Source organism: Lepidochelys olivacea (assembly GCF_965140295.1).
Source record: "Lepidochelys olivacea isolate rLepOli2 genome assembly, chromosome: 3".
NCBI lineage: Eukaryota > Metazoa > Chordata > Testudines > Cheloniidae > Lepidochelys > Lepidochelys olivacea.
The window spans coordinates 109027171-109043428 of record NC_140413.1 but is presented as its reverse complement, the minus strand read 5'-3'; the positions used below and the strand labels follow the sequence as shown (position 1 = coordinate 109043428).

At 43.2% G+C, this 16258-nt stretch overlaps 1 protein-coding gene across 6 annotated transcripts in view; it reads right to left on the bottom strand.

The window, feature by feature from the left end:
- Positions 1 to 16258, bottom strand: part of ADGRG6 (adhesion G protein-coupled receptor G6) — a 172964-nt gene that overhangs the window by 16116 nt on the left and 140590 nt on the right. For all 6 annotated transcript variants that reach the window (XM_084622436.1, XM_084622438.1, XM_084622434.1 and 3 more), the window contains 4 exons: positions 6591 to 6718; positions 5037 to 5305; positions 3594 to 3708; positions 2132 to 2415 (listed from right to left, as the gene is read on the bottom strand). In XM_084622436.1, the coding sequence (XP_084478562.1) occupies positions 2132 to 2415; positions 3594 to 3708; positions 5037 to 5305; positions 6591 to 6718 (796 nt within the window). The remainder of the gene's footprint in view (positions 1 to 2131; positions 2416 to 3593; positions 3709 to 5036; positions 5306 to 6590; positions 6719 to 16258) is intronic.

The following is a 16258-nucleotide window of genomic DNA, read 5'->3' as shown; positions in this document are numbered from 1 at the left end:
AGCACGGTAAGGGGGCAGGGGTGGTTGGATAGAGGGCAGGGGAGTTGGGGGGTGGGGGTGTGGGTAGGGGTCGGAGCGGTCAGAGGGCAGGGAACAGGGAACAGGGGGGTTGGATGGGGCAGGGGTCCCAGGGGACAGTCAGGAAGGAGGGTGGGGGTTGGATGGGGCGGTGGGGGGCAGTCAGGGGCAGGGGTTCTAGGGGCGGTCAAGGGACAGGGAGCAGGTGGTGGTGGATGGGGTCGGAGTCCTGGGGGGGGCCGTCAGGGGGCGAGAAGCGGTGGGGTCGGATAGGAGGCGGGGGCCAGGCCACACCTGGCTGTTTGGGGAGACACAGCCTCCCCTAACCGGCCCTCCATACAATTTTGGAAACCCAATGTGGCTCTCAGGCCAAAAAGTTTGCCTGCCCCTGCCTTAATGTATCCCTTTGATGGTACCCTAAAGCCCACAAGTTAATAGACGTCCCCTACTCCATCTGCAGGAAGTGCTTTTCTGTGTATTTTAATGGCTTGTTCTGTGCACTATAGATGACTCCAACAATGGGGCTTACACCAGTTCCCTGGAGAGACTATCCCACAATCTAGTGCATCTTACTTTTAGGAAATATTTCCTGATATATATTTTAAATTCTCCATTGCTCAGTTTCACCTCATTACTCCTAGGTGCATGTCTCCAGCCTCAACAATTTTTGTTAATCTTTTCTGAATTTCCTCAGCTTTATCCACTCTTTCTAGTGTGGAGATGCCCAGAAATATAAGTAATATTCTAGTTCCAGACAGGCTGGTATTTTATACAGGATTATCATCTCCCTGCTTCATGATGTGATGCCTCTGTACAGACAGTCTCGGAGTTAAAATGCTGGCATCTTCCACCACCATACTGCATTACAAGCTCATGTTTAATTTGCTACCTGCTTTCATTCCTTGGGTTTCCCTTCCCCTTTTTTCTTTTGACATTACTGCTTTTAAAGTATGCCTCTCCCACTGAAAAAGATTCCTCAGAGGTTCTGAACTAGCGCTCAGTCCTGCAGGACCATTGTACATAAAACCCTACTGAAGGCAATGTGAATTCTGTTCACAGAGCACTTGCTGAATCAGACCCTTAACTTACTTTTTTTTTTTCAATCTCATTTTATGTTCTTCCACTATGCTTCCAATCTCTCTAGACCCTGTGTATTACTCATTGATACATTACAGCAAATACTTCTTTATTCTTATCAGAAGTAAATCATATCAGAATCTGGGGAGAAAAAATATTTAAAACACCAAATATTTCCTTGGGAGGAAAAATATTTAAAACACCAGATTCAAACACCTTTTGGACATTTTGACTCACATTTTACCAATATTATTTTCTTCCCACGAAAGCTTAGTAAATCTCTTACAGCAGTACATTTGTTTCATCTGTAGCAGACAGAATGAAATCGCACAGAACAAATGCTTTTCTGTGAAGGAAAGATATTTTGCTGACCTTTGGAAAAATTTGTTTTTATCTCCATATTTATTTGTTGGTGGGATGATATGCTCTCTATTAATGACATCCTTATTGATTTTTTTTTGTGGGGCAGAGGATTCTTATGCTGGGTGGTTTATGCACAAATTTGCTTGAATTTAAATTATTTTAAATATCAGTGGAATAATTCTATAATTTATCCTGTACAATGACTTGATTACAACTTACAGCATTTTCCATAACTGAAGGATACATTATGCTGGAAATATAACCCCCCCAGATCTTCAATAAAGGAAAGAGACCTGAACAGAATGCTGTAATCACTAGCGTTACTTTCAACTATGAGCAATAGCAAAAGCAGGGCTGGTCGACTTGAAGAACTTTGCAAGCATTAATTAATTAAGCCTTACAACATCCATATGAGGTAGGCCTCCTTGTTTTACAGATTGGAAGTGAGACACAGAGAGAATTAAGAAAAGGAGTACTTGTGGCACCTTAGAGACTAACAAATTTATTTGAGCATAAGAATTAAGTGCCCTATGTTTACGCAGTGAATTAGTACCAAAGACAGATCCTAAGAAACCTGGTTTCGAGTCCCCTGGTCAAACCACTAGAAGCACTCCCTTGCATAACATCAGCAGCTAAATCCTTGCTTTGTTTACTGAAATTGAATTAATCTTACCTTGCAATGAATTGAATATTGCGAAGAGGTACATGAAAGGGAGATTTAAGGGCCCCCAGGCAAAAAAGGCAAAACCCCATGTCATGCCCAACAGGAAGGTCAGGCTGACCATGCTACGAAGATTCCTTAGGACCTCTTCCCGCAGGGTCCGATTGCTTCTTTTCCCATTCCTCCCGCAGATCTGCACCATCACCACCACGAACATGGCTATGTTCATAAGAAACATAATTCCAAAGTAACCAGCACAAGTCACATAAAAGACAACCTTATCCTTGATCCAGCAGCTGTTTTTAAGAACAAAACAAAAAACAGTCATTCTTAGATACTAAAAACTATGCTCCTCTTTAGTTATTTAAATCGTTACATGTAAAACTAATCTACATCTGTCTCCATTGCTGTATTGATAAGATTTCCCCTGTGGAACAACCCAAACTTTGACCATTTTATTTCTTTACACAGGGTGAAGCTCTGGGGCATCTGTGAGTAACTAAGGAACACACTGGTATCTTGCCAGGTACCTGAGCGATGTACCTACTATATATAAAATTCATGTTTACCATATAGATGTAGCCTGTGGGAACTACAGTCCCACCATGCAATGCTCTACACATAATCTGAAGTGGCTTCAGGATCAAGATAGAACATTGTATATTGGTGTAACAAACTAGCAGCATACACATGCTCACAGCTCTCAGATAGTACTGAAATGGGACCACCAGCATAAAAACTCAGCTCTCTACTACTTGATCTTAAGAAAGTAGCACGGTGGGTGGTCTTTGGGGCTAGCCACTAGACAATCATGATCACAGGCACTGGGCCAGGGATCAGTTGCGCCTATGTTGCTCATTCTTTTAGCTGCAAATGGCTGCCTGAGAGAACTGGAATGCTTAACATGAAGTTTTAATGAGAAGATATAATGGTGGTTTTTTTTTTTCAATGTGCTGTTTTATCAGGCAAGACTTGATAATATATATAGTCAGTGAGAAAATAAGCTTCTCTGAGATTGTTTGGAATGTCTACATAAAAATGTGGAAGACAGAAGTGCTAGGTAGCTTACATTGTGAAAAGGCTGTTTCATTTACAAAGGAAACATGATTATTAAGCAACCTCTTCCTCCCTTCCCCCCAACCAATCTTTCGTTTCCATCAAAAAGTGAAAAATTTAAGACAAAACCAAACACAGTATTTTTTTTTTTTGTGAAACAGCAAAGCTATGAGTTATTCACTTTTAGCGAATAGGGATATTTTTTACATGGCTTTTGGTAATATAGGATTGATTCTGATTTTCTCATAGCTTTTAGAAGGCTTCAGAAGCAAACAATTTAGAAGATAATGATCACACCTTTTTCTTGTTCTTTATCTACAAACTTTATGAGACCATTGATGAGTGCCAGTTTGGCCACTCCCAAATTCTTTGCAAAATGCAAACACAGAACTGTAACAGATTTTTAAAAATTACTTACAAATCATCTCCTCCTTGCTCTTTAGCACCTCTGCCATATAAATCTTTGCCATAAACACGACTTGCATTTGTATTTGTGCTTGCTAATACAATTGTGACCACTAGAGCTGGTAAACCTGTAATACAAGAGAAAGCTATTGTATTTTTGTTTTCAAAACCCAAAGCATCTGAAACTCCCAGACAAAGCTGCATTATTGATAATCAAAAGAACTGAAAATGTTTGCGTTAGTGTAGAGTATCTTGAGGTAGCCATATAACTCCAGATCTGTCCATGACACACCACAGCATGGAAGAACAGCATGAAATAAATGATTTCTCACAAATCTCCATCTAAGGATCTCAAAGTGCTTTACAAGCATTAACAAATTAAGGGATAAATATTATTATTACACATGGGGAAAGTAAAGTAAAAATGTTCAACCCTGATTACTTAAAGTTAGGCTCCCAAATCCATATATAGGCATGTAACTTAAAACAGTCTGATTTTTAGAGGTGCCGAGTACTAACTAACTAAGTTCTGTTGAAATCAGCGGGAGCTACAAGTGCACAATCCCTTTAAAAACTGGCCCTCTTTTATTCCTTCAGCTACAATGTAAAGCTGTGCAGTTTGTATTTTTACAAAACTCTATATGCTCTATCTAGACCCCTACATAAACAGAAGTTCTATATACTTTTTTCTATATAATATTAAGTGAATGTAGTGCTTGAGAAAGGTGCTGGACTGACAGCTATACTGAAGCCCTCTGTCCTCAGAGATACAGCACAAGCAGCATCAGTGTAAGTCTCTCATACTATGCTGTTTATGTGTCTCATCCCTGTGTTGGAGAAATTACTCCTAAGGGTCAGTTTCACTGACCATTCAATCCTTGTCCTCTCTGCTGAGACTATATGGAACCTACCAAATAGGAACTGGATTGTGATCACCACAATGTTCATGAGGCTAATGATTTTGTGTTGCTCTGTATTATTTTGAACACAACAGATGCATTCAGGCAGCATGTCTGGCAGAAGCCAAAGGGCCCTGCTATAAAAAAAAAATGAAGAAAAGCCTTCTTAGTTATTTTTCAGAAATACATTATACTTGTGGTTGAGGCACTGGACAGAGGCTCAGTAAATCTTGGTTTGATTCCTTTCGACTTTTCATTTAACAATTTAGTGAAGTTTACTAAAACAAACAAAAAAGTACAAAACATAAAAAAACCTGGAAAAATTTCATTTCATTTTGGCTTAAACATTTTGTTCAACGTGAAATTCCTCCCCCCTTGAATTTTGCAGTTTTGCCACTGAACTAAAAAAATCAGTTATCAACTCAGCTCTAATGTTTATCGAGTGCCTAGCACAATGGGGTTATAACCTCACTTGGAGCCTCTTGGCACTGCTGGAATGCATAATAATACGTAATTTAAATATACAGTATCTAAGAAATACATCTTCTCACACATACCCCAGCCAATAATGCAAAATTTCAGTATGTATCGCCGTATGTAGGTGTTGAACACTTTTACTAGAGCAATGTACATGTGGACTGCTTCCAGTCCCATCCAGGTAAAGGTGGCCAGAAGGAAAAAGTGCAAAAGGGCAGCAACAGCTATGCAGAGGCCTTCTATGTTGAATGATGCTATCCAACCATCCAGCAGGAAGACCAGGTTGAGAAAGAGCAAGGCTGTGCTCAAGTTCATTAAGATTTTGGAGGGGTAATCTCTTCGTAACTTCCTAGAGAGACAAAAACAGAGACATATGTTAAGTAGCCAAAATGTACTGAGATATTTATAGCAGCTGTGGTTACTAATTTACAAAGGAAATAAGGAGCAGGGGTCTCTTCTTGATAAAAAACTGACGTAGCAATAAGGCATGTTGGTATGGACTTTAATGGTCTTTTGTTGAAATCCTCTGTTGCATTTCTTAGGCAGAAACTCACAGCTATTCCTGATCAATGGCTCATTAACAAATGACCTTACTGTCATTATACTAAGTATCTAATGTATTACATATAAATATAACCCCCGCAAGTTACATTTTAAAACGTGTTTTGTGTTTCATTGAATAATGTAGACAAATTGAAGGAAAAAGCTTTAAAAATGTAGTATCAACCAAGAGCCAATTTCTGCTTTTTTTAAAAAAAAAGTTCATTACTTTTTTATTTTGGGACATAGTCCACTACAGATTCTCATTCTCTGTAGTTTGTAAAATCCTAATGAGTTTAAAAATCAAATGAATTTTCCTTCCAACTACTGAATACTACAGTTCATGTACTGGAAACCTATCCAGCAAATTATGTCCTCTTTGGACCATAGCATTATACCACAGGGACTGTGCAGAATGCAGTAATTGGTGGTACACATGGGTACTTTTTAAGAGCTCCACAGCATGCCCTACTACATAATATCCTCTTTTATGAGCCACCCTGCGCTGTTACGTCAGGGTTATTCTTGTGATTGTGTGGCTAGAAGCTGACACAACTTCACTTCACCTCCCGTTCCCATCTTCCCCAGAACTGTGCCACTGCACAGTCTCCTTACCCCTGGGCCATCCTGCCATTTCTGTGGGATGTTTTCAGAATTGTTGAGTAGATGGCATATCTTCATTTCACTTCCCCTCTCTACCGAAAGTCTCCAGCCTGAAAGGGCTGGATTTTTCCTGTTATACTTAGGAACTATGAGGTCTAAATAGCAAGTTTAAAAAAAAGACTGAGTAACATGTTGGTAGATTTTTGAAATATATGAAGGGACACATTATGCCCCTCAAGAAGATTATTTGGGACCAAGGTTCCACTACTTTGCCCATCCTGAGCCACACAAAGTGGTCAGACTAGGAAGCGAGTATCTGGGCTTGGCCCTCTTTATAAGAAACATTCCACACCTAACAGTGGAGCACAGTGGTGTTCAGCCACTTTTTGTGAGATGCATGGGCATCCCGATCCAATCAAACAAAATATCCTGGCCTGTGGTTACAAACAAAATATTTGTTTTGAATTGTTTTCGATGGCACAAATACTTACTCAAAAGCAATATATGTCAGAAGAGTTGCAGCTGAAAATATGGCAGATATCCCACAGCCAATGTAGGTGATAAAGGTGAGGACTTTGTTATTTTGTGGATCTATTTGTGAAGCAGTTCCCTGGAGGTCCTACATGAGAGAAGAGGAAGAGGTGTAAGTTGCAGCAAACTCCTTTTTTATGAGCATGACACTGTTTGTTGGTGTGAAGTCAAGCAAAAATTCAAGAACACTTAGGCAATATCTATATAATCCCAATTCTAGAGGTTGAGTTTACTGGATATTTAGTACGTAGTTGTCATACATCTGACTTCCTTCCCACATCCCTTGAAAACATTGTGCCGTAAGTAAGTACTGGGATCAGTAGAAAACATTGTGCCGTAAAAGGAGGTTACTTACCTGTAAGTGGAGGTTCTCTAAGATGTGTGGTCCCTAACTGTATTCCATGGAGGGTTATGCATGTGCACCATGTCCCTGGAGTTGAAGAATTTGAAAAGTAATGCTCCTGATCCAAATGATAAAGAGAGGGGTGGACCAACTGTGTTTCTAGTTCTTTCTCCACCATGAATCCAGCAGATCCATAGGAGAGGGGGATGTGGAATACAGCTAAGGACCACACATCTTGAAGAACCTCAAGTTACATGTAACTGCCTCTTCTTCTTTGAGTAATGGTCATAGAATCATAGAATCATAGAATATCAGGGTTGGAAGGGACCCCAGAAGGTCATCTAGTCCAACCCCCTGCTCAAAGCAGGACCAATTCCCAGTTAAATCATCCCAGCCAGGGCTTTGTCAAGCCTGACCTTAAAAACCTCTAAGGAAGGAGATTCTACCACCTCCCTAGGTAACGCATTCCAGTGTTTCACCACCCTCCTAGTGAAAAAGTTTTTCCTAATATCCAATCTAAACCTCCCCCCCTGCAACTTGAGACCATTACTCCTCGTTCTGTCATCTGCTACCATTGAGAACAGTCTAGAGCCATCCTCTTTGGAACCCCCTTTCAGGTAGTTGAAAGCAGCTATCAAATCCCCCCTCATTCTTCTCTTCTGCAGACTAAACAATCCCAGCTCCCTCAGCCTCTCCTCATAAGTCATGTGTTCTAGACCCCTAATCATTTTTGTTGCCCTTCGCTGGACTCTCTCCAATTTATCCACATCCTTCTTGTAGTGTGGGGCCCAAAACTGGACACAGTACTCCAGATGAGGCCTCACCAATGTCGAATAGAGGGGAACGATCACGTCCCTCGATCTGCTCGCTATACCCCTACTTATACATCCCAAAATGCCATTGGCCTTCTTGGCAACAAGGGCACACTGCTGACTCATATCCAGCTTCTCATCCACTGTCACCCCTAGGTCCTTTTCCGCAGAACTGCTGCCTAGCCATTCGACCCCTAGTCTGTAGCGGTGCATTGGATTCTTCCGTCCTAAGTGCAGGACCTTGCACTTATCCTTATTGAAGCTCATCAGATTTCTTTTGGCCCAATCCTCCAATTTGTCTAGGTCCTTCTGTATCCTATCCCTCCCCTCCAGCGTATCTACCACTCCTCCCAGTTTAGTATCATCCGCAAATTTGCTGAGAGTGCAATCCACACCATCCTCCAGATCATTTATGAAGATATTGAACAAAACCAGCCCCAGGACCGACCCCTGGGGCACTCCACTTGACACCGGCTGCCAACTAGACATGGAGCCATTGATCACTACCCGTTGAGCCCGACAATCTAGCCAGCTTTCTACCCATTGTATTCCACTGAGGGTAATGAACAAGCAGTTCATTATGGTGGACAAGGGTGTGAGGATGAGGATGGAACAGTAGCATGAAGGACTGCCATACCAAAGGAGGAATCCACTGCTGATTATTGTACTAAGTCATAATGCATAGCAAAGATATGTAGAGAACTCCACATGGCCACTCTACATATGTCAATGAGTGGCACATTCTGAAGGGAGATCGAGGTCAAAGCCTGAGCCCTTGTGGAGTGAGATTGTAACCCTACAGGGGGAGGTAGACCAGACAGCGGGTATAAGAGTTTGATACACCCCCGCAAATCCACTTGGAGATTCTCTGGGTGGAGATGGCCTGTCCCTTGAGTCTCTCTACTATTGCAATAAATAGTCTATGGGACTTCCTGATTGGTTTAATTCTCTGCAGGTAGAAGTACAGAGCTTGTCGAACATGGAGGGAATGTAGTCAACATTCCGCTGCAGATGCATGTGGTTTCAGAAAGAAAACAGGTAAGTAAATGGCTTCATGGATGTGAAATTGAGAAACCACCTTTGGTAAGAACTTGGGGTGTAGTTGTAGAGAGACTTCATCTCTATGGAAAGCTGTGAAAGGTGGGTCTGACATCATAGCACCGACTTCGCCAACTCTTCTCACGGAAGTGGTAGCAACATGGAAGGCAACTTTTATGGAAAGGAGGGACATAGAGCATGACGCTAAAGGTTCAAAGGGAGTCTTCATTAGCACAGAGAGAACAAGATTCAGGTCCCATTGAAGAGCTATCGGTTGGTGAGAAGGTTCTGATGGCAGTTAGTGGGTGTGTGAAGATAGAGAAACCTTCCACCAGAGGGTGGAATGTGCTAATCGCCACCAGGTGTACTTTCAAAGAATTGAAGGCGAAACCCAATGACTTTAGTGACAGAACATAGTCCAGTATGAGGGGGGGATCCCTCTGCACTGATTCTGGTAAATCACCTTTTTGTTGACCCCATGATGAAAAACATCACCACTAGCCCTGATAACAACATCTGTTGCAGTCCTTCCTGCTGCTAGAAAGGATGTTCTGTACAGCTGAAGAGCATGTTCATTCTAAGGCAGATACCCATCCAAATATCATGCTCTGAGGTGTACTGCATGTGGATTGGGAGGTCTGATCTTTCCTTTGCAATGGGTCAGCAGATCTTGACAATTGGGGATGGGAATTGGTGAGCAGATGACATGCGGAGAATATTGGGGAACCAGAATTTGTCTGGGCCAGCAGGAAGTGATCAGAATTACCATTGCTCTGTCTCACTGAATCTTGTGCAGGACTCAAGGTAGGAGCAGTAGTGGAGGAAAGGCATAGTTGGTCTGACCAAAGGAGCAGGAGGGTGTCATCCTGGGAATGGTGACTGAGGGCTCCTCTGGAACAGTACGTTGTGCATTTGCTGTTCACCTGGTTAGTGTCTTCCATGGAGTGAAGATGTTGTGTACTATTGAATCGTGAAGTTCCCACTCATGGTCAATCACAAAATGTCTGCTGAGTAAGCCTGTGAATACATTCTGTGTCCCATAAAGATAGGATGAAGACAAAGGATCTGGTGATTGATGCATCAGTTGCAGAGATTGATCACTTCTGCATACAGTGCAGATGATCTTGTCCCTCTGTTTGTTGATGTAAAAACCAGTGGTAGTGTTGTCTGACGTGATGAGACCACATGGGAGCAGATGAAGGGAAGGAAGGATTGGCATGCTCTTCTCACAGCTCAGAGCTCCAGGATGTTTATGTGCATCCTGGATTTCTGGAAGTCCATTTTCCTTGAGCCATCTGGTCACCGAAGTGAGTCCCCCAGCCCACCAGGGATGTGTCAGTGATAATCATCTTCTCTGGGGAGGCAGAAAGAAAGGGAACCTACACACATGTGGGTCTGTCCACCATTGGAGTGATAATAGCACTTTGGAGTGGCAGTTTGGAGAGTAAATAGACTGGAGCCATGTCTGGAGGCAGTGAAGATGGAGTTGTGCAAAGGAGGTCATGTAAGTACATGAAGCCATGTAGCCGAGGAGGGACAGGCAAGTCCTGGCTGGAACATATTGATTTGTTTATGTTGTGAGTTCTGTCCATTACCAGTGGACAGTTTCCAGGCAAGAAAGCTCATGCTGTGACCAAACTTACGATAGTCCAGAGACTGCATGGGGTTTAGGATCGATTTCTCTATGTTGACACTGACTCTGAGGGACAAAAGAAGGTTGAGTAACATGGGTTGGCACATGGGTTTATTGTCTGGACCTTGTGGCTAGGAGCCAATCATTGAGATATGGAAACATGAGGACACCATAATGTCTGACATAGGCTGCTAGGATGGAAAAAAAACTTTGGTGAAGACTCTGGGAGTGGTGGCTATCCCAAATGGGAGCACTCTGTACTGGAAATGGTGGGTACCCACTTCTCAGGAAGTGACTGTGGGTCAGATGAATATTGATGTGAAAGTAAGCATCCTTCATATCAAGATCCAGTGTGACCACACAAAAGTAGACCTTATGGATGAAGTGATTGAGGTGCCAGAGAGCAAGGATTGATCTTCACCCACCTTTCTTCAGAGCAGAATCCCATTCCCTGATATTTTGGGAGAATGTGTTCTACTGGTCCCTGTTGTAACAAGGAGTTAATCTCTTGGGAGAGAATGGAGTCATGAGAGTGGTCTCTGATGGGGTAGAGAAGTCTTGGAGGATTGTACAACCATGGTGGATGACGTTCAATACCTATCTGTCCATTGTTATTCATTTTAAGTGTGGGGAAATAGTGCTAAATGACCCCCAAAGGGAGTCGGAGGGTCATGAGATGGTAGGCACAGAGGTTGGCAGCTTTCAGGATGGTATCAGAAGTACCTCTTGGCTGGAGCTAATGTCAAAGCCTGCAAAGGGGGCCCTGGGAGGCAAGACCTCTGTGCCTTTTGACATTTTCTTGGAGGCTCATAAGGTCTCTGAGAGTAGAATTGAGGAGACCTATAGTGTTAAATAGGTGGTTGGTGGTGGAATTTTTGCTTCAGGGCAGGAGTATAGATGCCCAGAGATCAAAGGGTGGCCCTGGAATCCTTGAGCAGATGCAGCTATTCATCCATCTTCTGGTTAAAAAGATGGGATTCATTGAACGGAAGGTCTTCAATAGTGTTCTGTACCTCCCTAGGGAAACCAGAAGAATGGAACCAAGACTCCCCATGCATGACTATGGCCATAGCCAGGGGCCTGGAGGAGGTATCTGCTGCATCCACTGCCAATTGGAGGGCCGATTCTGGCCACCAGCTTTCCTTCCTCAATAAGCGCCTCAAAAACAAGCCTAGCCACGTTGTGGCAGGCCATCAATAAATTCCTCTAATTTACTGTAATTCAGGAAGTCACATTTGCCTAGTAAAGCCTGATAATTTGCAATCCTGAATTGCAGGCTAGACAAAGAAAATACCTTGCTTCCCAAAAGGTCCAGATGCTTGCCCTCTTTATCAGCTGGCATAGATCAAGGGTGTTGTTTGGCCCATTCGGTCGCAGCCTGGACTAGGAAGTTCGGAGGATGATGAGAAAAAAGGAACTCAGAACCCTTAGAAGGAACATAATAGCACTTTTCGGCCCCTTTAGGGGTAGCTGTGCATGTGGCAGATGTGCGTCACACTGTCCTGGCAGGCTCCAGAATAGCTTTGTTAATTGGTAATGCAATTCTCGCCAGACCTGACGTGTGGAAGATATCTAGCAGCTTGTGTTGGGGTTTTGAATTTCTTCCAGGGGAATCTGGACTTCCCCTGGGACTCTCCACAACAGGTCCTGAAATTGTCTAAAGTAATCCGGGGAGGAAGGGGATGCTGTAGTCACTGCCTCATCCGGAGATGAAGAGGGAAATCTTGCTGGTTTCAGTGGCATTGCTGGAAATGGAGTAAAGGGTTCCTTCTCTACCATCAGATTCAAACACCTGCCTGAAAGATCCCTTAAAAGGGAGGCAGACAAATGTTCCCCCATAGATCAGACAGGTTCCGAGGGGAGGTACTTGTGCCCAGTGTCCCCAGTATGCCCAATAGGGTGGGTCTGAGGGAGGTTGTGGGGGTCTCCATGGCATGGGGTACCAATGATTCTGAGGTGGTAGATGCTGCCATGGATGTGACAGTATCCAAGAAGGTGCATAGGAATGGTATGACACGGGTGGTTCTTCTCTGGGTTCTGATTCATTGGGAGAGGAGAAGGCAGACTCTGGTTCCAATGGCAGTACCGTCAGAGCTGGTGGAAAAGCATAGCATATCTGTGCAGAGGATGAGGGATCCCGTACCGGAGGCATATCCCAGAGTGGAGATATGATCTCTCTAGAAGTGGAGGGACCCAATGGAGGGGGTGACTCTGGGTCCAGCAATGCAAACACATCTTGAGGTTTGGCCACAATTCTGGATCTCCCTGAAGTAAGAGGCACTCTCTTTTCTGGGTATCAGTGCTGGCGATGTGCTCTTTCCCAGAATCTTGTGGGCTGATTGTGCTGGTGGTATTGATGGATTGGTGCTCAGAACTGCTGGATCCCATTGCTTGTGGGTCTTTTTCTCATGTCTATGGGACTTAGGTTATGCTCTGTCTGCATGCCTTCAACTTGTGGAAACAGCATCCATGATCTTTGATTTGGAGGAAGACTTAGTCCCATGCTCACGGATGTGCTTCCTTACCTCCTGACTAGGCCTCGCCATTGGATCCATGGGGGTGGTACTTCCAGCACTGGATTTAGACATGGTAGCGGGAGGCGCATTCCTTGCTGAGTCAGGTCGATGTACTGGGGGAGTTTCCTGGCATGGGTCTGAGTACAGTCTCATGGAGAGCTCCCTGATGTGCTGCTGGAGGCGAAGAGCCTGGCTTTCTCAGGTGTGGCTGGGGAAGGACTGGCAAATACTCTGCCTGGATGCAATGGGAGCTTCCCCCAGGCAGTAGAGGCAATGCTGGTGGCTGTTGCTGATCAAGAAGGAGTGCAGGCAGTAGGTGCAGCGTTTGAAGCCTAGACTCCTGGGCATCGTCCAGTACCTGCACATAGGGTAGGGGGTTGAAAATCCCCCAAAGTCTATTTAAAGTATTGACTAATAAAAACTACAATAAAAGTGGTAAAATTACTATAGTCTGATAAACTACGTACAACTATCCTTATCTGAAAGTTTGTCAGAGACAAAGACACTGAAAGTTCCAATCAGGACTGAGCGATGGTGAGAAGGAACTGGAGATGCGGTCAGTCCACCCTGTCCTTTATCGCCTTGGACGGAAGCACAAGGTGAGCCAGGTGCATGCGTGGACCAACAGATTCTACTTTTCAAATTTTCTGACTCTGGGTGCATGGTGTGCATGTGTAACCCTCAGTGGAATATCATAGGGACCATTATTGGAAGTACTGTTACAGCTGGGATCAGCAGACACACATAGGTAGGGTCCTACCAAATTCACAGTCCATTTTGATCAATTTCATAGCCAGAGGGTTTTAAAATTGGTCAGTTTCACTTTTTAAGCTGTTTACATCTGAAATTTCATGGTATAACTGTGGGGCTCCCAACCCAAAAGGTACTTGGAAGTGGGTCTGATCTCCTCTCCCCCCTCCCCCCTGCCCCGAGCTGCCATGCAAGGGAAGGTCAAGTCCTGTCCCTCCCCAGGGACTTGCAGCTAGTGGTCACCTGGGCTGGGGTGCTTTGAGGGGCAGGGGGAGATCGGACCCACCTCCACAAGTCTCCAGCTGCAGAAACTTCCAATGCTGGGCAGGGAGCTTCCTGCAGCAGCGGGAGGCTCTCCAAGGTGGGTCTGATCTCCCCTGAGAGTGAGAGTGGCCATGCAGGGGAAGGACAAGTCCTGTCCGTTCCCAGCCCAGCCAGCACTTGCAGCTAAGAGCCCCCTGGCTAAGACACTTCCAGCAGCCAGGGGGAGATCGGATTTCACGGAGAAGGGCTTATTTCATGGTCCGTGACATGTTTTTCATGGCCGTGAAATTGGTAGGGCCCTACACATAGGTCTCTGCTGTTCATTATACTTCATCACCCAGAATTCAAATGGCCTTTTGTAGAAAAATCAATCATTTGTAATTTTCTCATCCTCTCAACCCTTTTATGTTCAGAGGCGCATATGCGCCTCTCTTTTACACTGAATGCATTTAAATTGAATTTGCTACAGGAAATATAATTGTAAATGTATTTATAGTCAAATTGACACCATGCTGGAGAATAGCAGAATCACAGAAATTCTCATAACAATAGCTGTGTTTAATACAATCTCCTAAGAGATTACATGTGTGTAGGCATCCATGGAACAAATATTTTACTTACTAACCAACATTTCAACACAAAAATTGAAAATTAAATGTGAACATTCTGGGGAATTTTCACCTCTCTTTTCTGTTCAGTTCTAATTGCCACACAGTACAGTCTGAGAATAAATGGCAATGATATTTCTTTTTCTGAGGGCTTGTCTTCACTTAACATGCTACAGAGACACAGCTGCACCGCTGTACCACTTCAGTGTGGACATTACCTATGCTGACTGGAGGGATTCTCCCATTGGGATAGGTAATACCATGAGATGCGGTAGCTGGGTCGACAGAATTAATCTTCCGTTGACCTAGAGCTGTCTCCACAAGGGCTTAGGTTAGCATAACTGCATCACTCAGGGGTTTGAATTTTTCAAACCCCTGCCCAACGTAGTTAAACTGACTTAATTTTCAAGTGTGGACCAGGCCTGAGTACAAGAAACTCTACAGCATCTCTGTGATGCAACTATTAGCAAATGCTCACATTTAATGGAGACTATTGTTTGATAGCTATTTTTGTAAAGGACCTATCAAATGGGTTTTTAAACTCTAAAAATATGCCATTCTTCACAAGGGAAATGCAAGACTTGCATGCAGTTGTCAATTCCTGTGTGTCTGTGTCAGACACTTGTAAAAGTGTTTATTTAAATCCAGAGAACATCCTGTGAAAGTAACTAAATATCTGTAAAAAGAAAAAGAGTACTTGTGGCACCTTAGAGACTAACAAATTTATTTGAGCATAAGCTGTTGTGAGCTACAGCTCACTTCATCGAATGCATTCAGTGGAAAAATACAGTGGGGAGATTTATATATAAATTTGTATATAAATCTCCCCACTGTATTTTCCACTGAATTCATCCAATGAAGTGAGCTGTAGCTCACAAAAGCTTATGCTCAAATAAATTTGTTAGTCTCTAAGGTGCCACAAGTACTCCTTTTCTTTTTGCGAATACAGACTAACACGGCTGCTACTCTGAAACCTGTCATTATGCAAGGCACTAAATATCTGTGTGGAAAGTCAAGAAGGATTATTAAAATAGAAAAAGCATGTAAAAAGTATGTAAAAATCTTCCATTGGAACACAGCCAAAATTCAGAAGACTTCCTTCTCACTTCTTAATGCAACAAAAACATTCAGACTAGGAGAAGGGACTCATTGAACATATCCTAAAGAAAGCTCATTTTTCCCTGTCAGCATGAGAAGCTAGAATATAATTAGACTGCAAAAGGATAAAAAGCCTTATGACATTTTTCCTATTTAAATTCAAGCAAGATGTGAACAAAGCAACTATATTATGAGGCTCAGGGAAGCCAAATTTTATAATATATGGCTCCCTCGTTCTGTAAATCATCTGCAAGGAAAAGATTTTCCTGTTTCCCCTCATTTTATATCTTGGTATTTCAAATATTTATCACTTTTCTTTTTAAAATATCCTAGTTAAACTGGTTAAATCAAAACACATGTACCTGCACGAGTAGCAAACATTCTCCCTGGAAGAATGTTTCCGGAGCCAAGGAATGTTAATGTTAGAGAGAATGCTGCAGTACAGTGCAATATTGAGTAAGGTTGCTAAGGATGTGGGAACCCAGAGAAGATGGGGGATTTTGTAAAACCATCAGACTTTCCGAAAAGACTGCATAAATTTCATAGCTTTCCCTCCTTTTTGTATT